Source organism: Arachis ipaensis, chromosome B8, assembly GCF_059453495.1.
Source record: "Arachis ipaensis isolate K30076 ecotype BB chromosome B8, ASM5945349v1, whole genome shotgun sequence".
In the NCBI taxonomy this organism is placed as follows: domain Eukaryota; kingdom Viridiplantae; phylum Streptophyta; class Magnoliopsida; order Fabales; family Fabaceae; genus Arachis; species Arachis ipaensis.
The window spans coordinates 36,241,378-36,264,879 of NC_142443.1; the positions used below are offsets into that span (position 1 = coordinate 36,241,378).

Genomic DNA, 23,502 nt, shown 5'->3' on the forward strand with positions numbered 1-23,502 from the left:
AATTTATGTTCTCTTGGTTATTCACAATTCAACTGATAAACATAATTGACTTCCTGACTAAGATTTACAAGATAACCATAGATTGCTTCAAACCAACAATCTCCGTGGGATTCGACCCTTACTCACGTGAGGTATTACTTGGACGACCCAATGCACTTGCTGGTTAGTGGTACCCTTACTCAAACGCCTGCAGGCATGCTGTGTCAAACACAAATGGCGTGTCAGCAGCTAGCAGATTGCTTAGAGGTTTTGCGATTTTTGAAAAATCCTTTATAAACCTCCTATAGAATCCTGCATGCCCCAGAAAGCTTCTGATTGCCTTAACATTGGCAGGTGGTGGTAATTTTTCAATTACCTTTATTTTTGCTTGATCCACCTCTATTCCCTTGTTTGAGATTTTATGCCCAAGAACAATTCCTTCAGTCACCATGAAGTGACACTTTTCCCAGTTTAAAACTAGGTTGGTCTCTTGGCATCTTTTCAGAACAAGTTTCAGGTGATCAAGACAGGAGCTGAATGAGTCTCCATATACTGAGAAGTCATCCATGAAGACTTCCAGAAATTTTTCTACCATATCAGAGAAAATAGAGCGCATGCATCTCTGGAAGGTTGCAGGCGCATTACATAGCCCAAATGGCATCCTTCTATAAGCAAACACTCCAAAGGGACATGTGAATGCTATTTTCTCTTGATCCTGGGGATCTACTGCAATCTGGTTATAGCCTGAGTAGCCATCCAAAAAGCAGTAATAATCATGACCTGCTAGTCTTTCCAGCATCTGGTCTATGAATGGTAAAGGAAAATGATCCTTTCTGGTGGCTGTATTGAGCCTTCTGTAGTCAATACACATGTGCCACCCCGTAACTGTTCTTGTAGGAACCAGTTCATTTTTTTCATTATGAATCACTGTCATGCCTCCCTTTTTTGGGACGACTTGAACAGGGCTCACCCAGGGGCTATCAGAAATAGGATAAATAATCCCAGCCTCTAGTAACTTGGTGACCTCTTTCTGCACCACTTCCTTCATGGCTGGATTTAGCCGCCTCTGTGGTTGAACCACTGGTTTGGCATTATCCTCCAATAGGATTTTGTGCATGCATCTGGCTGGGCTTATGCCCTTAAGGTCACCTATGGACCACCCAAGAGCTGTCTTGTGTGTCTTTAGCACTTGAATAAGTGCTTCCTCTTCCTGTGAATTTAGAGCAGAGCTTATGATCACTGGAAAAGTGTCACCTTCTCCCAGAAATGCATATTTCAAGGATGGTGGTAGTGGCTTGAGCTCGGGTTTAGGAGGTTTTTCCTCTTTCAGAAGAAAGTTCAGCGGCTCTTTCATGTCCCCTGAATCCTCCAAATCAGGCTGAACATCTTTAAAGATGTCTTCCAACTCTGATTCGAGACTCTCAGCCATGTTGATCTCTTCTACCAAAGAGTCAATAAGATCAACTTTCATGCAGTCTGTTGGTGTGTCTGGATGCTGCATGGCTTTGACAGCGTTCAACTTGAACTCATCATCATTGACTCTCAGGGTTATTTCCCCCTGTTGGACGTCAATGAGGGATCGTCCAGTTGCTAGGAAGGGTCTTCCTAGAATGAGAGTATCACTCTTGTGCTCCTCCATTTCCAGCACAACAAAGTCAGTGGGAAAGGCGAATGGCCCAACTCTGACAATCATGTCTTCAAGCACGCCTGATGGGTATTTAGTAGAACCATCAGCAAGTTGGAGACATATCCGGGTTGGTTTAACTTCTTCAGTTAAGCCAAGCTTTCTGATAGTGAATGCAGGTATTAGGTTGATGCTTGCCCCAATATCGCATAAAGCTGTCTTGGTGCAATTACCTTCTAATATGCATGGTATCAGAAAACTCCCAGGGTCTTTAAGCTTTTCAGGAAAGCTTTTCAGAATGACTGCACTGCATTCTTCAGTGAGGAGAAATCTTTCTGTTTCTCTCCAATCCTTTTTATGACTCAAGATCTCTTTCATGAACTTGGCATAAGAAGGTATTTGCTCAAGTGCTTCGGCAAATGGAATCTTTATTTCAAGAGTCCTGAGATAATCTGCAAAGCGAGCAAATTGCTTATCCTGCTCCTCTTTCCGGAGTTTTTGAGGATAAGGTATCTTGGCTTTATATTCTTCAACCTTAGTTGCTGCAGGTTTATCGCCTACAGAAGTGGTTGAAGAAGCCTTTTTAGAGGGGTTGTTATCAGCATTTGTGTGTGTCTGATCCCTCACTGGCAATTGAGTGCCAGAGTTAGAAACTGGAGCAACGTTAGACGCCAACTCCTTGTCTGTTCCTGGCGTCTGAACGCCAAAATTGTGCCCATTTTGGGCATTCAGCACCAGATCTTGCCCAAGTTGGGCGTTCAACACCAGTTTTGCCTTGTTTCTGGCGTTGAACGCCAGTTTTGGGCATGGTCTGGGCGTTCAGTGCCAGCCTTCCACCAATTTTTTGGCGTTTTAGTGCCAGAATTATTTTTCCCTGGGCTCTTACTGTCCTCAGGTGAATTTTGGGTGGTTTGCTCATTTCTTAGCTTTTTGCTGCCTTGAGGTGGGGTATTTAATGTTTTCCCACTTCTTAGTTGAACTGCTTGGCATTCTTCTGCTATTTGCTTTGACAGCTGCTGCTTTGTTTGCTTAAACTGTTTGTCCATATGTATATTAGCCATCCTTTTCTCTTGTAACCTTTCTTTGAATTCGGCTAACTGCTTTGTTAGAAAGTCCAATTGCTGATTGAATTCAGCAGCTTGTTTTACAGGACTGAGTTCAGCAGTTGCTGTCTTAACCTCTTCTTTCATGGAAGGGTCACTGCTTAGGTACAGATGCTGATTCCTGGCAACTGTATCAATGAGCTCTTGAGCCTCTTCAATTGTCTTTCTCATGTGGATAGATCCACCAGCTGAGTAATCAAGAGACATCTGAGCTCCTTCTGCAAGCCCATAATAGAAGATGTCTAACTGAACCCACTCTGAAAACATTTCAGAGGGGCATTTTCGTAGCATCTCTCTGTATCTTTCCCAGGCATCATAAAGATATTCATTATCTCCTTGTTTAAAGCCTTGGATGTCCAGCCTTAGCTGTGTCATCCGTTTTGGGGGAAAGTACTGATTCAGGAATTTTTCTGTCAGCTGTTTCCATGTCTTTATGCTGGCCTTAGGTTGGTTATTCAACCACCTCTTAGCTTGATCTTTTACAGCAAATGGAAACAGTAATAGTCTGTAGACATCCTGATCTATTTCTTTATCATGTACTGTGTCAGCAATCTGTAGAAACTGTGCCAGAAACTCTGTAGGTTCTTCCTGTGGAAGACCGGAATACTGGCAACTTTGCTGCACCATGATAATGAGCTGAGGATTCAACTCAAAGCTACTGACTCCAATGGAGGGTATGCAGATGCTACTCCCATATGAAGCAGTAGAGGGGTTAGAATATGACCCCAGAGTCCTCCTGGACTGTTCATTTCCGCTTAGATCCATGATGGAGAAAGGGAGATGATGTAAAATAGAGAAAATATTTTTATTTATTTAATTTATTTATTTATTTCAAAAACAAAATAAATTAAAATAAAATAAATAAAAATGGGTGAAGATTTTCGAAAAAATGAGGAGAGAGAAAGTGGTTAGGAAGTTTTGAAAAGGATATGATGATTTTTGAAAAAGGTTTTAAAATTTAAAAAAAAAATCTGAATTTTAAAGGAAATTTTCGAAAAATTGCTTAAAAATGGAGAGAAAAAATATTTTTGAATTTAAAGAGGAGAGAGAAAAACAATAAGATAGCACAAGATTTAAAATTTTTAGATCTGATGCTCCTTGTTTTCAAAAATTTTTAAGGGAAAAACACTAAGGAACACCAAACTTAAAAATTTTAAGATCAAGACACAAGGAAAACTCAAGAACACTTTGAAGACTCACAAGAACACAAGAACATGAAGGAAGAACACCAAACTTAAAATTCTTTTTAGAAAACCAAAATAAATTTTCGAAAAAATTTTTTTTTTTGAAAAATCAACAAGAAAACACCAAACTTAAAGTTTGGCACAAAATTTAATAGAGAAAATATTATTTATGAAAAAGATTTTAAAAAGAGTGTACCCAACTGCCACGGGCTTAGACTAATGATCTAGCCAACTGGGCAGTAAATGTAACACTTGTTTTAAAGAAGGATATTTTTAACCAAGAACAATAATAAGAGACTCTAAACCAAAAAGAAAAATTTTCCTAATCTAAGCAACAAAATAATCCGTCAGTTGTTCAAACACGAACAATCCCCGGCAACGGCGCCAAAAACTTGGTGCACGAATTGTGAATCACACTTTTCACAACTCGTACCATTGACTAGTAAGTGCACTGGGTCGTCCAAGTAATACCTCACGTGAGTAAGGGTCGAATCCCACGGAGATTGTTGGTTTGAAGCAATCTATGGTTATCTTGTAAATCTTAGTCAGGAAGTCAATTATGTTTATCAGTTGAATTGCGAATAACCAAGAGAGCATAAATTAAAGGTTACTTGTTGTGCAGTAATGGAGAATATGTTGGAGTTTTGGAGATGCTTTGTCTTCTGAATCTCTGCTTTCCTCTGTCTTCTTGTTCACGTACGCACGTCCTCTTATGGCAAGCTGTGTGTTGGTGGATCACCGTTGTCAATGGCTACCTTCCATCCTTCCAGTGAAAACTACGCTCACGCGCTCTGTCACAGCACGGCTAATCACCGGTTGGTTCTCGATCCGGTTGGAATAGGATTTACTATCCTTTTGCGTCTGTCACTAACGCCCAGCCTTCAGGAGTTTAAAGCTCGTCACAGTCATTCAATCATTGAATCCTACTCGAAATACCACAGACAAGGTTTAGACTTTCTGGATTCTCATGAATGCCGCCATCAGTTCTAGCTTATACCACGGAGATTCTGATTAAGGAATCTAAGAGATACTCATTCAATCGTATATAGAACGGAGGTGGTTGTCAGGCACACGTTCATGATTTGAGGAAGGTGATGAGTGTCACAAATCATCACCTCCATCACAGTTAAGCGCGAATGAACATCTTAGATAGGAACAAGCGTGTTCAAATGGAAAACAGAAATACTTGCATTAATTCATTGAGACACAGCAGAGCTCCTCACCCCCAACAATGGGGTTTAGAGACTCATGCCGTCAGAGAATATAAGGGTTTGATCTAAAATGTCATCCGGTACAAAATAAGTCTCTAAAAGTTGTTTAAATACTAAACTAGTAGCCTAGGTTTACAACAAATGAGTAAACTATGATGGATGATGCAGAGGCCCACTTCTGGGGCCCACTTGGTGTGTGCTGGGGCTGAGAATTAAGCAATCCACGTGCAGAGGCCATTTGTGGAGTTGAACGGCAGTTTTTGTGCCAGTTTGGGCGTTCAACTCCAGCTTTTGATCCTTTTCTGGCGCTGGACGCCAGAATTGGGTAGAGAACTGGCGTTGAACGCCAGTTTATGTCATCTATTCTTATGCAAAGTATGGACTATTATATATTGCTGGAAAGCCCTGGATGTCTACTTTCCAACGCAATTGGAAGCATGCTATTTCGAGTTCTGTAGCTCCAGAAAATCCACTTTGAGTTCAGGGAGGTCAGAATCCAACAGCATCAGCAGTCCTTTTTCAGCCTGAATCAGATTTTTGCTCAGCTCCCTCAATTTCAGCCAAAAAAATACCTGAAATTATAGAAAAACACACAACTCATAGTAAAGTCCAGAAATATGAATTTTTCCTAAAAACTAATAAAAATAGACTAAAAACTAACTAAAACATACTCAAAACTATATGAAATTATCCCCAAAAAGCGTATAAAATATCCGCTCATCAAACGGCTGGTCCGCTAAACTCGCAACCTGTGGCGTCACCGGAGTGGTCGGAGTGGAGGGAGAGGAGCCAGAAGTCCCTGGAATACTGGAAGAAACCCTCCCTCTACCCCGACCACGGCTACGACTACGACCAGCAGTTTGATCCGCAACACCTCTATGTGTCGACATGTCTGCAAATATCAAATTATCAAACAATTTCAGCAACAATTTCTCAGCAAAATAGTCATCAACGCAGCAATTAACACAATTAAACAATTCCAAACATTTTAACAATTCAGAACTTAATGTGTATTGAATCTAATCTAACTTAATCAACGTGGTTAAACAATTCCAATTTAATTTATTTTTCCTTCACGAAAAACAGAATCCGCCGTAATTAAAAAACCTTACGAATTCAACGTGGTTACTGCCCGTAAATCTGACGGTAAATCCGTCGCTACTCTATGACGCTAAATCCGACGGTAAATCCAATGGTACTCAGCATTTTTAATTTCTTGTAGCGAATTGAGAGATGTTATGATTTGAGAATGTTAGAAGCATTCTTGGCATCAATTTTTTTTGTAGAATTTCAATTCGAATATTGGAGAACTAAACAATGTGATTAACATGAAAATTGTATAAATCGAAAAAATAACTATTTGTACCCATGAACTTTGCAAATGCTAACAAAAGTACCCATCAGATAAAAAAACTAAGGTTGTACCCATGAAAGATAGGTTCAATGTGACAAATATACTCAAATCCTAATTTTTTGTTTACTTTTTAATAAAATTTCCATATTAATCTCACCCTTTTATCTTCAATTTCAACTTCACCACCATATCTTCTTCTCCAAATTCCAAATTTTCACATTCCTCCATAACATAACCTTCATAACCTCCATAGACATATAGTTCATGGATCTACCAATGCAAAGTAACCACACCCTTTATCTTCAATCTCAATTTCACCACCATCTCTTCTTTCCAAATTCACCTCCTGAGCATGGCATCCCTGAGCATGTGAGGTGCAAGAAAACGAAGACAGAAGAGAGACGAAGCCTTAGAGACCGTGAACGACAATCATTCCGTTGTTGAAAAGATTTGGCTACCTAATCTCTACGCCACCGATGAAAACCTTCGAGGCAGTGCCGTTCAATTGGATTGAATCGGAAGTCACAGTGATGCAGCGTCTAGGGCTCAAGGTTTCAATCATGGTACCGAAAGTGAGTTTATGAAAGTAATTGATCACAACTAGAAAATGGATAAATACAGACAGATTTAGTCTTTATTATAGACGAATTTTTGGTTACCGACGAAATTACCGACGGATTTTGTCCCTCTGTAAAAGCCCCGTCGGAAATTATTTACCGACAGATTTTTTTCCGTCGGAAAATTACAGACGGATTGTTACTAGTTACCGACGGATTTTTCCTCTGTAAATTCTCCCTCCATTTCCTGAAGGCGACAAACTTACAGACGAATTTTCTGTCTGTAATTACAGATAGATTTTCAAACGGATTTTTTGTCTGTAATTACAGGCAGATTTTCAGACGAATTTTCCGTCTGTAATTACAGACGGATTTTCCGTCTGTAATTACAGACGGATTTTTCGACAGATTTTCTGTCTGTAATTTAATCTTTGGAAAATCATTATTACAGACAGAAAATCCGTCTGTAAGGTAAAATAGAATTTTTTTTACTTTTTCTAATTACAAAATAAACTTGTTTTCATACAAAATAAATATAAATTTAATACAAATTTTTATCTAATTTATATTCGAATATTTACAATATTTCAAAAAATAAACAAATTCATCGTATTAAAAATAAACAATATTTACAATAAATTATTCAATATGAATTGAAGATACAGCTGAAGTGATTTCATTTGTTCTAGGGTCAGCACTTTCTAAAGAAACGCCATAAGGATCTTCTTTAACCAGAAGGGCAAGAACATTGAGTGAGCTCCATATTTTTGTCACATTGCTGCTTGAATCTCCCAAAGTAACAGCAAAGACAGCATCAAATCCTCCTGCTCCTGGAACTCCAGCCAACAACACTCCTTCCAAGTTCAGTGTAGCATCTAAAAGTTTCGTTTGTGATTCTGGTTCAATCTGCATGAATTGCAAGGAAAGAGTAGTGATATTCTACCAGCAGATATTTATAATCAACATCATTCAAGTAGAAGAAGCCTGATAATAAGTGCCAAATCAATGAAAGGAACTTACAGGAACACCTGTAGCCTCACCCATTAGGCGCATATGATATCTAATCCCAAGCATAGCTTCTTTGCACCTAGCAATGCTTTAATAACTGCTTCCTTGTTAGGTTCAGAAGCTTGCTCTATCCACTGTGAGAATTGCATTTTCAACATCAACACAAGAAGAAAAGCAAGAACATGAGAGCCTGAAGTGTAGTCTCAAGAACATGATATCACATATGTGCATTAGAAATTCAGTTACACCACTTGAAACTGAAAACCAGGCAAACAGTAAAGTTGGATATATAATCTCTTTCAATGGTAGAAGCAATGGTACTCTAACCTGGCACATAAAATAGATATAGTAAACAAAAGCTATAACTTTACCTATTATGACTTAGAATTCAAAGCAGGTTAATAAAAAAAATGTGGAATCAATGGACCATAACTTCATTAGAAGGCAATGATTGTTACCCTACAAAATCCCACTTTTGTACTAATTCTTGCAAAATATAACTTCCTAGTACACTTTCATAATAGGCAAGTTCATTGTCGATTCTTTAAGGACTCAAATAAGTTTATTTGTGAATTTGGTTAAGAATATAAGGACTTGCTAACCAGGCATTTGAGATAGATGCATTAAGAATTCCATTTGGAGCTGTTCCTAACACAGTTTCTTCCAATTCTTCCACGGAAGGCCGTTAGAAACAGGCACTTAACATGCACTAATGACATTGCGTTTAGATTCTCTTTTTAAGATAGTAAACATATTAATTCGTTTATTTCATTTACATAAACAAAATTCTTGACAAAGTTATGCTTAACCCAAAAAAAAAAAAAAGAAAAAGGAAAGAAAGGAGCATGATAAGGCCCTCAGAGACATTGCGTCGAACACATGATAGACGTGAATATATTATAATATTATCTCCAACATAAACATGAAAGTTAACACCATCAAAATAAGTAGAAGCCATGCAGGTGCACACATTACAACTAACAAGTATTTATTTGAAAGAATGATATATCGATCACAAACAGTAAACAGGAAAAGATGGAGATTTTGAAGCACAATGAAGCAGGACCACCACAAATGTACAAATTTCATCATCTACCATTTATACACCACAATGAAATCTAACCAGAGAAGATTTTAATCGCTGCACTTCCTGAAGACAAAAATCATTCAAAATTAAATTGAAACAGGGAGTGAATAAATAAATAAATACATAAGTCGTCTTGAAAGAAAAGCTAGGGTTCGAAGAGACAGACAAGTTTACAAAGTGAGAGTAAGATTGATAATGTTGTTGCTAGGGTTTGTTGGTTTGTTAGTGTGTAATGGTTTCGATTCCTGAAGCCATACCTGAACAGCACAGGAACTATGATTTCAAATGAGAAGAATTCAAAAATTGAAAGCCATGCAAAATCATACCTGAACCGGTGGATGAGGATGACCAGCGAATGGCAGTTGCTGTCAGTGATGAGATCGTGGATGGAGCGATGGAGAAAGCGGCAGCGGTGAAAGAAGCTCCTGTGATGGAGAGAACGTGGACGGAGAGAGGAAGAAGCTCTGAGAGGATAGGATCTGAGAGGATGGGTTCTGAGAGGATAGGAAGAAGCTCCTATGAAGGAGAGTGTGGAGTGTGAATGCATCGCGAGAGGATAGGATGTGAGTTAGGTTAACTTAATATTTTCGAGGGAAACTGTAATAATTTAATAAAACACATCGTTTTGTCTATTTAATTACAGACGGAAAATCCGTCTGTAATTATTTCTTACGAAAAAAATTAATTTTTCTGACGGAATTATCGACGGATTCTCTTTTCCGTCTGTAATTTATGCTAATTCATTTTTTTTATTTTCCGACAAAAAATTCCTCTGAAATTCCGTCTATATTTCCGTGGGATAAAATCCGTCAGAAATATCCGTCTGTAATAACTACTTTTCTAGTAGTGGATGGTGAACAGGCCTGGAACTATGTGCTCATGGAATAGGCTGAGAACGGACCAAGAGAAGCATGTACGAAGAGCAAAGATAGTGGAAGGACCAATCTAGGCGATGCAAGCAGTGGTGGTAGTATCGGAGATCGACGGCGCTGCCGTTACTAGCTCATGAAAACCGAGATGTGAGAGGATCGGAGGCAGCAACACTGTGTGAGGGAAGAACGATGGAAGATAGAGGAGCTTCCACTATCATGCAATGAGAGAGAGAGAGAGAGAGAGAGAGAGAGAGAGAGAGAGAGAGAGAGAGAGAGAGAGAGAGAGAGAGGGGGTGCTGGAAAGTTTGGAATTTGAGAAAGAAGAGATGGTGGTAATGTTGAAGTTGAAGATAAGGGTAAGGATAATTTGAAAATTTTATTAAAAGTCAACAAAAGATTTAGGATTATGATACTTTTGTCATATGGAACCTATCTTTTATAGATACAACCTTAATTTCCTTATTTGATGAATACTTTTATCTATCAGTGTTTGCAAAATTCATGAAAACAAATAGTTATTTTCCTATATAAATCAAATTCTTTTTTCTAATGACTTCAAGATTGTTTCAATCTAATCATTATAACTTTATGTGATGCATATTATCTTAGTTAATATTCTGTATTTCAACACAAAATTCAAACAAAATATGTTACAAACACGATGAATATCAAAACTTATTTATCAAATATTGCAACTAGAGAACAAAATACAAACCAATAAATAAAATTGCATAAAAAAGAGAGAATTTGACTCAAATATAGTAAAGTGTAATTATAACTCTACAATTTTGATTTTATTAAGAATTAACTTTCACAACAAAAAATAATAAAAAATACTTGAGAGACATAAGAATTTATTGTTTTTAGCTAACAGTTAGCTATCAAATTTAAAAATATGGGTTAAAATATATTTTTAGATTATTAGACAAAAAAATTAGATTAATAGATAAAAATAATTAATTCTGATGGCTCCTTGCTATTTCTCAAAAGGAAAAGTATAAGGAACCAAAAGCTTATCAGCCAAAAACTAAACAAAACTACATTAATTTATATTAATAATTAATTAATTTTAAATTTTTTAAATTCAAAATTTAAAAATTTTTAAATTGATTAAGTAAACCTAATTAAAACCTATAAAAACCTTCCTCTTCTCTCTCATATTAACCTACCCACCTCTAACAATCACACACACAGACCCCTCTCTCTCACCGTCAGCCCTCTCCGCCTCCCCACCGCGATCCACTCCTCTTCTATCACCGACATCTGGTTCGTCGAATTCGCCACCGTAAGGAGATGTTGTGGAACGTAAGGACTGGATAATCATGGTAGAAGAGTGTGATTTTTAGATATATCATAGGACGTGGCATGGATACTATCGATGGTTATTGCTGAAGGGAGGCTGTGGCGTTCAAGGTTTTATGTGAAGCATTACATGTTTGGTGATAAGTAGAATGTAATGCGACTTCAAGTGAGAAGGGGCTGGAATCCGTGTGTACTGGGTTTTGTTTTTATTAGGGTCTAGGGATAGTTATTATATTAGTAGTTAAAGGGTATAGATGTTGACAGTGATGTGGGAGGTTGTATTCATATTTCTTTTGGTTCTTTATGTTCTTCTAGGAGTTTCTTGACTATTATGATCTAGTTCTCTTCTATTGAATGTGTTCTTTTGTGTTTGGACACACTCTTTTCTGAGATTTCATCACATTGTATGAAGAGATTCTAATTTGTACGTAATTGTTTTTGGATATTAGGTGCTGTTTTGATAAACTACATACTTGATCTTAGCTAAAAGAAGTCCTTGAATAATTATAGAAATATAAAAAAAAAATTAATTTAATATGAAAAAAAAAATCATAATACTTAACAAAAGAAACATCTAATTATATTTTAACAAAAATAATTAAATATCTATAAAATTTAAAAAAAATATAAAATTCTTAAAAAAATAGAGACATTCACATTTATAATACAAAAAAATTCGAAAAATATATAAAAGAACATCCATTTAATATGAAAAAGAAACATTCTGGCACTTAGTAGAAGAAACATCCATATATATTAACTCGTAGAGATTTTGAATTCATCCAAAGGTATTTGGCTGGATTTTAGCTGATATGCTTTTGGTTCCTAGCTTTACTCTTCTCAAAAATATAATACTATATAAGAGCACAATTAACACACAATATTACATAAAACCTCTAAAATTAGAGGGAGGTAAAACCATGGCCATTGTCAAAAGACAACTACTTGCATGTACAACAAATCGCTCTCAAACAACTCATTGACTCCAATATAATCTTGGCCACTCTCACTCATTATATTGTTAATTCTTCTCATGCGAAACTTACAATATATATCCTATATATATGTGTATGTTAATTGAAATCAGACTAATTGATTTTCTTGATTGATGTTGATGACTGATGCTCCTCTCTTTTGTTGAATATATATATAGGATACTTTCCTCCAACAATTTTACGGGAGAGCTACCTGCAACACTTGCCAAGCTCACTAACTTGCAGGATATGTAAGCTTCGATTTTTTTTTTTCTTTATTAAACTAATTAATAAATAATCACAAATGGAAAAGTGGAAGAACATTATTGATTCTCTTTTTTTCCTTAAATTATGCAGTCGACTTGGGGACAATCAATTCTCTGGAAAGATTCCTGATTTTATTGAAAGCTGGACAAATCTCAAAGCATTGTGTGAACCTTTTAAATTTTTTATTTTTTCAATAACGTTTCTATTAGTCTTCAATTACAAATAATAGTTTGTTCTATTCTTTTTTATAGAAATATTATAGGGAGTGGACTAAGTGGACCAATTCCTTCTGGTATTTCAAAATTGAGAAACTTAACTGACTTGTAAGTATGTGTTAATTTTTTTTTGATAGGTTCTTTTTTTTTATAGGAATTATGTGTTAATTAATTAGCATTGGTTCTAATTAATTTTATATGCAGGAGAATAAGTGATCTGAGTGGATCTGAAATTTCAAGTTTTCCGGATCTTAGTAATAAGTCGATGAAGTATCTGTGAGTTGATACATTTGACTCTTTCAAAAATGGAAATTAAAAATAATGGAAAAAAAGAAATTGAAAAAAGAAAAGTTGTTCACAACATCATGATTGAGTATTTGATTATTTCCCAGGATTCTAAGGAACTGCAACATTCATGGAACACTAAAGGATTACCTCTCAACAACAGAAATATCACAAATCTTGTAATTGCATTTAATTTGAAGCTTTTAATTCTATTTGAGGAATTAATTCTTTATTAGATATAGCATTACGTAGAAATGTATGCTTATAATTACAACAATATATATATATATATATATATATAAAAGATCTGACACACTACTAATTTATTCTTGGCTCTTGTCTAATTAAAATGATATTAAATAATTTACTATTAATTTTTATCACAAATTGGTACAATTACATCAGTATGCTTTAAGATGGTAAGAACTATTAATGTTTACTTTTGGTGAATTTTTTTTTTTGGTCATGGTGGTAATCTTTAATATAGTAGCATTTAACACATTTTTTATTATTCATTTTTCAGAGACCTCAGCTTTAACAAATTGACTGGACCAATTCCACCTTCCTATAAGGAGCTTATAAAAGTGAATTACATGTAATAATTAAAATTATCATGCTTGATACTTGGAGATAGTATAAATGCTAATTTGGAGCATACTTTTATAAATTATAATGATAGATCAATTGGCTTAACATCTATTCTGAAAAAAAATCACCCTGTATACATTTAGAATATAATGGATGTACCTTAACCATGGTTCCATTGTAATTTTACTATGAAGAAATTAAAGGACAAATAAATTAGTTGGAATTTGGATATAGGTAGTATTTCTAATAGCAATTATACTAAGTATACACCAAAATCAGTTAATAGTATAAAATATAAATACAAAATTGAATTAAATTGTTAGTGTACAAATAATTTTTTCATTCTAATAATTGTATCTATTTATTGAAATATAAAATATATATTAAAAATGAATTAAACTGTTAGTGTATGTATAAATAACACTTTTGTTCTAATAATTGTATGTCTATTTTGTTAGAAATATAATTATTTATCAATCAACTTAAATTTTTAGTAGAAATGATTTTATAACATAATATGCAAAAATTCACTCAAAAAAAATACTCTTATTTTAGAAGTATATTAAAAATATAATCATTATATGTCGTTTCTTGTCAAATTAAACTTTAGAAAAAGTGATTTCATTACATATTCATATATAATAATTTATTTTTATATAGTATCCATTAGATTCAATTGAAATTTGCATAATGTAGACTCTTTTATGTTGATCATCTATCTTCTTCATGTCTTGCAATGTAGATTCTTAACTGGAAATCTTCTCAACGGATCAGTGCCTTCATGGAAGAGTGATGCTACCAGCTTGTAATAACTTCTTTATCAAATGCTACTTTTTATTGGTTGGATTAATTAAACACAGTGCATATTATATGTCATTTTTTTCTTCACTTTATAATTATCATTTTAGTTTGCTTCTTCAATGATTGCTACAGTGTGTGTTTGATGAGAAACTCATTATATGCCTTGTATGTAGAGATCTTTCATATAACAACTTCAACAAAGATAATCAGCAGTGTCAATATGGAAAAGTGTAAGTATTATTTCTGTACTTGTAGTTGTAGTTATTGAATATTAAGATTCTATTTAAGTACTAATTTAGTGATAAGCTTCTCTTACTTCGTGCCATAGGAACTTGTTTGCTGCTAGCTCTCCGACAATTAACAATTCGTAAGTTTTGAATTCTGAAAATAGTTGTTCAATTTTATATTTCATTCACATAGCTTGTTACATTAAATATCTCACCCTGATGAGGTTATATTATGCTAATTTAATTTGTCAATTTTTTTGCTTCCGTTATTTTATCAGAGGAATTGTTTCTTGTTTGAGAAGCTCTGTCTCTGGTTGTCCTAAAGGTGAGTTTTCAGGTTATATTATCTAAAATAAAAAGTTAGGCCCTTTGGTATTTCTAAAAAAATAATTAAAATAGCATGAAAAGCAAGAGCTTCTGTCTGTTTTGAAGTAATAATTTTTATCTATTCTGGTTGTTGTGTCAGTCAATTCTATCCACATAAATTGTGGAGGAACATCATCAGTAAAAGTGAAGGGAATCACATATGATGAAGATGGACGTGATGGGACAGCATTGTTCGACAGAGGTCAAAACAAAAACTGGGCAGTTAGCACCACCGGTGACTACATGGATGTAGAAGCAGAGTATTCTACTGCCTCTTTAAATGACACTTCTGCCCTCTCTTCCAATGATGCTTATCACCAACTATACAACGATGCACGAGTTTCTCCTATTTCTCTAACTTACTATGGATTTTGCCTTCATAATGGAAACTACAAAGTCAAGCTCCATTTTGCTGAGATCATGTTCACCAATGATCAAACCTATAAAAGCCTTGGAAGGCGTCTATTTCACATCTACATTCAGGTATATATATTGCTACTTTTTCGAGCGAGAATCTAACTGTATTTGTTCTGTGTTTTTATATCACTTTACTAATGTGATTCATGACTTTGTAGGGAACGTTGGTGGAGAAGGATTTTAATATTGCAAAAGAAGCAGGAGGTGTCGGTAAGGCAATCATAAAAGCTTACACAGCAGCTGTCATTAATAATACCATTGAGATTCGATTTTATTGGGCTGGAAAAGGGACAACCATAATCCCAAAGAAATCAGTGTATGGTCCTCTTATATCAGCCATATCTGTGGAGAATGGTGGGTTATTCTCTTTGGATTTCTTTTTCAATTTTATTATGTTGGTTAGTTTCTTTTAAAAATTAACACATTTAAAGATTATTTATGTTTGGATATACTAGTTTTAATCTATGTTATAGGAGTACATGCCTTTTGGACTAATATGGGCATGGATGGCAACAATATCCGAACTTGCAGATATGCATCCCCGTTTCTATCTGTTCAGAGTGGGTAGTTATCTATCCTAGTGCAGGGCGAATTTTTATTGAGACAAAATCTTGGGTAGGGTCGGATTTAGATAATATTTATCCCTACCTGTCCGGTATATATATAATATATATAAATATATAATTTTAATATATGTAAAATTAGTAAAATAATTAATAATATATAATAATTGTGTAAGGTGAATAATAATTGTCTACTAACAATCAAGCAAACATATACTTCATCGCTTAGAAAATGGAGGTAGCATATCAACAGGGGCTGTGATTGGAATTGTTGCTGCAGTGGTAATTATCATCATCATCTTAGTACTAAGTGTGCTTTGGTGGAAGGGCTACCTAGGAAACAAAAACTCTCCTTCAAGAGGTAATTTTTGTTAAGCCTAGTTTGATTTTGGGTTACACTATGATGACAAACATTCAATTGGGTTGAAAGCCCAATAGTGTTTAATGTGTGCTTTATTATGGCAGGCCCAAGCATACTAGCTTATATTGCAGCAGCCCATCAAAGCAAATAGAAATGCAGCTCACATTGTTCCTTAATGAAGTAACCGAGTCCAACAATTCCTCATAGCACATTCAGTAACATTAAATGATTATGTAAATATTTGCTAAAAGCAATATGAGGACAGCTGTATCATGCAAGGACAAGTGTGGCTCTGAGAAAGCAAGCAAGGACATCACCAAAAGCACTGCTATGGATCGTGGTTATGCAAAACACAAACTTGCATAGAGTAGCAGCAAGGAAATGGAGCAGAATGGAAAAGAGGAACATGCCAAGGAAGAAAGAAACACCAAGGACAGCAGAGGTAGTGGGAGAGCTCCTCGGACAGCAGGGGAGGTGGAGCAAAATGAAGAAAGGACTGCATGTCATCAAGGACCACTCCAACGGGCAGCAAGAAAAAGCAAAGAGGATGAAGCTACAATAAAGCCTAGCTGAAGTTATATAAGAAGACTCATTCCATCATTTCAAGTCAAGAAAAGAGAGCACACACCAATTCAGAGCACCTTCTCTAATATAGAGCTGAAATCTCTTTCTTCTACTCAAGCTTAATTCTAATTTATTGTTATGGCTGTCTTGTGTTATTCTTTGCTTTGAAAAAGGCAATCATGTGAGGATCAAAAGCCAAGAGAGAAAAGACAAGAGTGATGCAGAAATAGCCACTGTTTATTTTTCTGATGTAATTTGGGTTTATGAACTAGGATTAGTTCCCCTTGCCAAGTTGGGTTAGCACTTGATGAGAATTGAATCTGTGTAGATTCCCCTTCCAAGTTGGGATAGCACTTTGGGTTGCTAAGCTTTGGTGAAGAAAGCTTAGGGGTAGATACTAGTTGAATTAGGGAGTAATTCAATAGTATTGGTGTATGTAACCTGAGAATTATAGTGAAAATTCCACCATGGTTTGTGGTGGAGACTGGATGTAGGATTCATGGCACAAAGAATCCGAACCAGGATACATGCTGGCCTCTTTCTCCTCTTCTCTGCACTTTTAATTTTCTGCGTATGAGACTATTTCAAATAATCTCCTGCAACTCGAGCAACAGCAAAAACAGAGTTTGAAACTTAAAGTTTTAAGCTAACTTGATTCAACCCCCCCCTTCTCAAGTTCAACTAGAACCATCAATTGGTATCAAGAGCAAGGTCTCAAGAAGACAAGCTTCACAGCTTGGAGTAAAGATCCATGGCCAACAACATGAATCCCAACATCGTGGCTTTCACTCTCACTGAAGGGCAGTCCAACAACAGACCTCCCTACTTCAATGGCAGCAACTACTCTTACTGGAAAGAGAGAATGAGAATCTTCGTGCAGTCGATCAACTACAACATCTGGAAGATCATTCTCAATGGTCCAGACGTTCCCACCAAATAGAATGCTGATGGAGAAGTTGTGGCAAAGGAGGACAGCGAATGGACAGAAGAAGAAAAGAAGAAGGTTGAACTCAATGCCAAGGCAATCAACCTGATGCACTGTGCAATTAGTTTTGAATAGTTCAGAAAAGTGTCAAGGTGCAAAACGGCTAAAGAAATCTGGGATAAGCTCAGACTCACTCATGAAGGCACTAAGCAAGTGAGGGAGACCAGAATTGACATGCTGATGAAGGAGTATGAAATGTTCAGTATGAAGGAAGATGAGAGCATCGATCAAATGTTCGAAAGGTTCTCAATAATCATCAACAATCTGGACGCCATGGGAAGAAACTACTCTGAAGAAACCTTGGTAAGGAAGATTCTGAGGAGTCTTACCAAGAAATGGGAAGTGAAAAGCACAGCCATCTCTGAAAGGAATGATTTGATCAAAATCACCTATGATGAGCTGAGAGGCAAACTGCTGGCTTATGAAACCACTCACATGTCTCAAGACAAAGATGACAAAAAGAAAAGTATAGCACTAAAATCAAGAATGACAGCCCAAGGAGAAGAATCTGATGACAGTTTCTCAGATGAAGAAATGGTGCTCTTTGCAAGGAAAATGAGAAGACTACTAAGATACAAAAACAAAGGCAAAGGAAGCTCTTCATCCAAAGAGGTCAAGAAAGATCAAGTCAAGTTCACATGCCATCACTGCAAGGAACCTGGTCACTTCAAATCAGATTGCCCTCAACTTAAGAAAGGCGAAAATTTCAAGAAAAACAAAAAGAAGGTGATGATGGCAACATGGGAGGACTTGGAGAACGACACCAGCTCAGAAAGCTCAGATCAGGAAGCTCAACTATGCCTGATGGCAGATCATGATGATGAAGATGAGGTAGATCTCTCTGACTTATCTATTGATGAACTGCACTACATTATCAAAGACATTTCTGTGAGCTCTAAGAAACTCTTGGATAAGTATGCTAAATGTAAGAAAGAAAATGAGACTTTGAGGACAGAAAATGATCTTCTTTTGAAAAAGGTTAAGGCAAATGAAACTGACAATGAAAAGTTTTTAAAAGAAGAAAACATTGTCTTGCAAACTGAATTAGAAAAATTCAAACTCAAGCATGAAGTTTCTGCCTCCACTGATTTGATTTCTGAAAACAAAAGGCTGAATGAACAAATAAAAAGTTTGAATGAAGACTTAGCAAAGTTTGTTCAAGGTTCTCAAAATCTGAACAAACTACTTGCTTGTCAAAGGTTTGGATCTGAAAAATCTGGACTTGGATTCATAGAGGAAAACAAGGCTGTTTTCAAACAAAACTTTAAAAAATCTGAAGCCTCCTCTTCCAAGCTTTTCAAACCTAAAGGATTCAGCAAACCTAAAAAATCAGTAAGCAAGAATCATTGCTACAAGTGCAACAGAAATGGTCATGATCCTCCTCAATGTTTCATCTTTCTTAAGTCTTTTGGTAATGATAGTAAGCTATATAAAGTTGTTCATGATTTTAATGCTCTTGGGCAACCAAGAAGATTTCACATCAAAGGATCCAAATGGATTTGGATACCTAAGGTTAGTTGAAGAACATGCAGGTTGTAAACCCCGGTTAAATTAGTAGATAATTAGTCAATAAATTAATTTTTAATAAGGAAGATTAGAAATGTGAATATTATATTAAATTAGGATAGAGCTCATCGAAACGAGAATTTTGACACCAATTTCGAAGAAATCGGTCCAAAATTAGACCGAACAGGCCGAACCGGTTGAACCGGACCCAAACCGGGCCCAACCGGACCAGCCCTTTAAGTGAACCCACGTTCTTCTTCTCCCCATTTTTGGCAGCGTCGAAGAGCATCAGGGAGAAGAAAGGAAGAACGTCAAAATTGTTACGTTAACTTCCGATCCCCGTAACTTCTCCGTCCGAGCTCCAATCGCCGCACCGTTTGCGGCCACGCGTTCACCGCGTCGAGCTCTACATTTCTACCGGAACAATTTCATAGGTAACTTGCTATTTCACTCTCAGCTTCATCTTCCCCCAATTTTCGAATTTTAAGTGGGAATATTGAATTTCTGTGATTTCTGATGTTTTAGGATTCAATTAGCTTGAGAGAAACGTTCACTCTTGCTTATGTGAAGCTTGGGTAAGATGAGGATACGATAATTCTATTTTAATTTCATTAAATTTGAGCTTTGAGTATTAAATTGGGTATATATGTATTATGAATGTGTATTAGGTTGAAAATAAATAATTGGAGCTTGAAATTGTGAATACTGGAACTTGGAGGAAGCGGATTAGTTGAGTTTTGAGGGGCTGTCTTGGTTTTGAATAAATAGCTTTGGTCGTTACGTGGAAATCGGCTAAGGTATGGTTTAGGTTTCTTGCATTTAATATATAATGTTCTGTGAAAACTTAGGCTAGATGACCATAGGATAAGTTGGAATGCAGGTGTATATTTAATATTTAGTAATTTGTCGATGAATATAATTGGTTGAAGTTTATTGGATAATTAGTTATTAATTTTGGATGTTGAATGTTATTGTTGATGAACATGATTAGTTTGGTGCTTGTTGATTAACTAATGATTTGGTGAATTATTGATTTGAGGTATTTGTGTTAAAAGCCTAGGATTTGTGAACTATGATTCTTAGTTGAATTTTGGTTGTTGGATTTGAATATTGTATGAGTTTAATTGTTGATTTGAAGTAGATTTATTGTGGTGATTGTTATGATGATGAGGAAGGGTATGTTGAATTGAAAAGAAAGCAGGTTTGGACCCGAAAAGGGTGGCAAAGTCCGAGTTTTAGAGGAGATGCTGCCGAAATTTTATAAAAAATCAGAGATTTTATTTAGATGATTATTTAAAAGAGATTTAGATTTAAATGTTATATAGTTTGATTTTGAGTTATTAAGAAAGTGAGTATGTTTTAAGTTTGAAGTTTGATTCTTAGAAAAGAATGAATTATGTTTTGAATTGAAACTATTTATGGACGGAATGGGAGGTGTGATAATGAAGGATAAGGATTGAATATGTTTAATGTATGATGATGAATGAGATGCAATTGAGAATGATGTGGATGTTGAGGAATTATAATTGAATTATTTATATGGCTTATGAATTTGAATAATCTGAGATACGAGATTCCCTGGATTAAGTGCCGTGGCTTGCCACCACGTGTACCAGGTTGAAAACTCGATACTCTGTTGACCCTACGACGTAAGTGTGACCGGGCACTATATAAATTCCCGGGAATGTTACCCCCATTGAGCAATATTGATTATTTGAGAAAAATCTATGCATAGACTCTTGGGGATGCACGTCGGGGGACAGTCTAAGGACAATTCAGACTTGTCGGGTTGGCTGGATAACCGACAGATGAGCCTCATCAGCCATAGGACAGGCATGCATCATATGCATATTACTTGAATTACTTGCTTGTGCTCTAATTGGGTGTGCCTATTTGTATTTGCCATGCTAAATGTGTATTTGTTACCTGCAATAGTTGTAACCTTCTTGTGTTTGCCTTTATCTGTTTATTTGTCTGTGAAAATGCATGATGGAATTGGAGGTATGGAGGAATGGTAGTATAGGACTTAGATTTAAGGTTAAGTTAAGTTAGGATTAAATATTTATAGGAAACCACCTTTTATGGTTTCTGTTTAATACTTTAAGCTCTACAATCTGAGTGTCGGCGTTCTAGGATTGCCTCTGGCATTCCCAGGACCTTATATATTATGTGTGTGGCACCTTTACCATACTGAGAACCTCCGGTTCTCATTCCATACTATGTTGTTATTTTTCAGATGCAGGTCGGGAGCCATCTCGTTAGGCGTCTGGACTCTTAAAGCGGAGGGGTTACTGGATAGTGTTGTTGTATAGTTTTGTTGTACAGTGATGTATATATATGTACTTAGCTTTCTCTCCGCATAACTTGTCCTTTTTGATCCTCTTAGAGGTTTATGGAGAGGCAGGATTGTGTGTATGTACTTTTGGGTTTTGGATATGTATGTATATATGTGTAAATATTCTCCGGCCAGTCTTGACTTCGCAGGCTGAGTTAGGAGCTTGTTATTTTGTATCTTTGGCACTCTATTCCTACTTCTGTTATCTTATGTTTGACAGTTACAGTTTTCTTAGCATGCAAGTTAACTCGTTCCTTGAGCGTTGCGCTTTTATCTCGCGATTTTTATTTTCCCTATCCTTCAAGGCTCCTAGCATATTATAACTCTTCTGCTATTATATGTACTTATTTTATTTTAGAGGTCGTAATACCACATCACCTCTGTTTTACGACTTAAGCGTAAAGCTTTGTGTGGTAGGGTGTTACATTATGGTATCAGAGCAGTTCGTTCCTATAGAGCCTGAAAGACGGACTGATTGTACTTCTGTGCATTCTCTGTATATGTGTTTATGTGCTATTAGGATATCTGATTGATATATATGGCATAAACGTTTGTGAGCATGCATTTGGAACTTAAAGCATTAGACCTGCGATATTGAGACTGATCAACTTAATATCACTTGTTTGGTGTGTATAGGGACCAGATGTCGACTCGCGGACGCGGTCGCGGGCGAGGTAGAGGTAGGACAGGCACCGTTACTCCTGTACCCACAGGGACTGATCCAGTAGACTTTATGGCTGCCTTGGGAAATATGGCTGCAGCTATGCAGGCAACAGCTGAGGCACTGGGTAATCAGATAAATCAGGGTAATCATGGGAACAATAATGATGAGGACGGTCCTATGACACTTGCTACATTTCTGAAAGTTCGCCCTCCAACTTTTAGGGGAACCTCAAATCCCACTGATGCAGATAGTTGGATTCAGGCTATGGAAAGGGCATTACAGGCACAACAGGTTCCTGAAGAGCAATGGGTTGAATTTGGAACTTATCAGTTGCAAGGTGAAGCTCAGTATTGGTGGCAGGGAACACGACGTATCCTGCAGCCTGATGGTGCTGCGATTCCTTGGGAGGTTTTCCGGACAGAGTTCTATAAGAAATACTTTCCTAATTCAGCTAGAAATGCCAAGGAACTTGAATTAATGCAGTTAAAGCAGGGACAAATGACTGTTGCTGAGTATACCAGTAAATTTGAGGAGTTATGTCGCTTTTCTCGTATCTGTCAAGGTGCGCCTGAAGATTTTGCTGAATGGAAGTGTATTAAATATGAGGGAGGTCTTCGGAGCGATATTCTGAGCTTCGTTGCCCCAATGGAGATCAGGGTGTTTTCTGAATTAGTGAATAAGAGTAGGGTGGCTGAGGATTGTGTGAGGAAGGCGGCAGCAGAGAAAGGGAGTTTGAGGATGCCTTTTCAGAGGCCTTCAGGGAGGAACTTTGCTCCGAGAGATAGGAATTTCAAGCGTGGAGGCTTTGTTCCGCAGCAGACTCAGGGTCAGGGTAATTATAGAAGGCCGAATATTACTGCTAATCAAGGAAAAAGGTTTGGGAAGCAGCCACAGCAGGATCTGAATTGTCAGAAGTGTGGAAAATATCATCCTGGAGTTCCGTGTAGATTAGGACTTGGAGTGTGCTATTCCTGTGGACAGCCCGGGCATATATCCAGTAATTGCCCTGAGAAGAAGAAGTATGAGACTGGTAGGGTGCAATAGCCGGGGAGAGTATACACTACTTCTACCATTGGTGCTGAGGGATCTGAGACACTTATTAG

The 23,502-nt window shown here is 36.5% G+C and overlaps 3 protein-coding genes across 4 annotated transcripts in view; 2 read left to right on the forward strand and 1 right to left on the reverse strand.

Moving 5' to 3' along the window:
- The window catches only part of LOC107610866 (putative leucine-rich repeat receptor-like serine/threonine-protein kinase At3g14840), a 65,024-nt gene that overhangs the window by 25,714 nt on the left and 15,808 nt on the right, over positions 1–23,502 (forward strand). The window contains exons 7-19 of the mRNA XM_021109250.2: positions 12,435–12,506; positions 12,613–12,684; positions 12,774–12,845; positions 12,942–13,013; positions 13,130–13,201; positions 13,546–13,617; positions 14,353–14,415; positions 14,585–14,641; positions 14,740–14,778; positions 14,917–14,963; positions 15,105–15,487; positions 15,580–15,775; positions 16,214–16,345. Coding sequence (XP_020964909.1) covers positions 12,435–12,506; positions 12,613–12,684; positions 12,774–12,845; positions 12,942–13,013; positions 13,130–13,201; positions 13,546–13,617; positions 14,353–14,415; positions 14,585–14,641; positions 14,740–14,778; positions 14,917–14,963; positions 15,105–15,487; positions 15,580–15,775; positions 16,214–16,345 — 1,349 coding nt within the window. The remainder of the gene's footprint in view (positions 1–12,434; positions 12,507–12,612; positions 12,685–12,773; positions 12,846–12,941; positions 13,014–13,129; positions 13,202–13,545; positions 13,618–14,352; positions 14,416–14,584; positions 14,642–14,739; positions 14,779–14,916; positions 14,964–15,104; positions 15,488–15,579; positions 15,776–16,213; positions 16,346–23,502) is intronic.
- On the reverse strand, positions 7,652–8,086 carry LOC107612965 (phosphomevalonate kinase, peroxisomal). Its single transcript, XM_016314770.3, has 2 exons — positions 8,033–8,086; positions 7,652–7,918 (listed from the first exon to the last, which is right to left on the reverse strand). Exons 1-2 carry the CDS (start codon positions 8,084–8,086, stop codon positions 7,652–7,654), a joined length of 321 nt encoding a protein of 106 aa, XP_016170256.1.
- LOC148547697 (uncharacterized) lies at positions 20,069–23,443 on the forward strand. 2 transcript variants are annotated; one of them, XR_015896458.1, is made up of 2 exons: positions 20,069–20,197; positions 21,637–21,923. XR_015896458.1 is itself a non-coding variant. In XM_088496909.1 (2 exons), exon 2 carries the CDS (start codon positions 22,379–22,381, stop codon positions 23,441–23,443), a length of 1,065 nt encoding a protein of 354 aa, XP_088353035.1. In that variant the 5' UTR covers positions 20,179–20,197; positions 22,372–22,378. The 2 variants fall into 2 exon arrangements, 1 of the variants encoding a protein (XP_088353035.1); XM_088496909.1 differs by lacking the exon at positions 21,637–21,923 and adding an exon at positions 22,372–23,443 and having other exon boundaries at positions 20,179–20,197.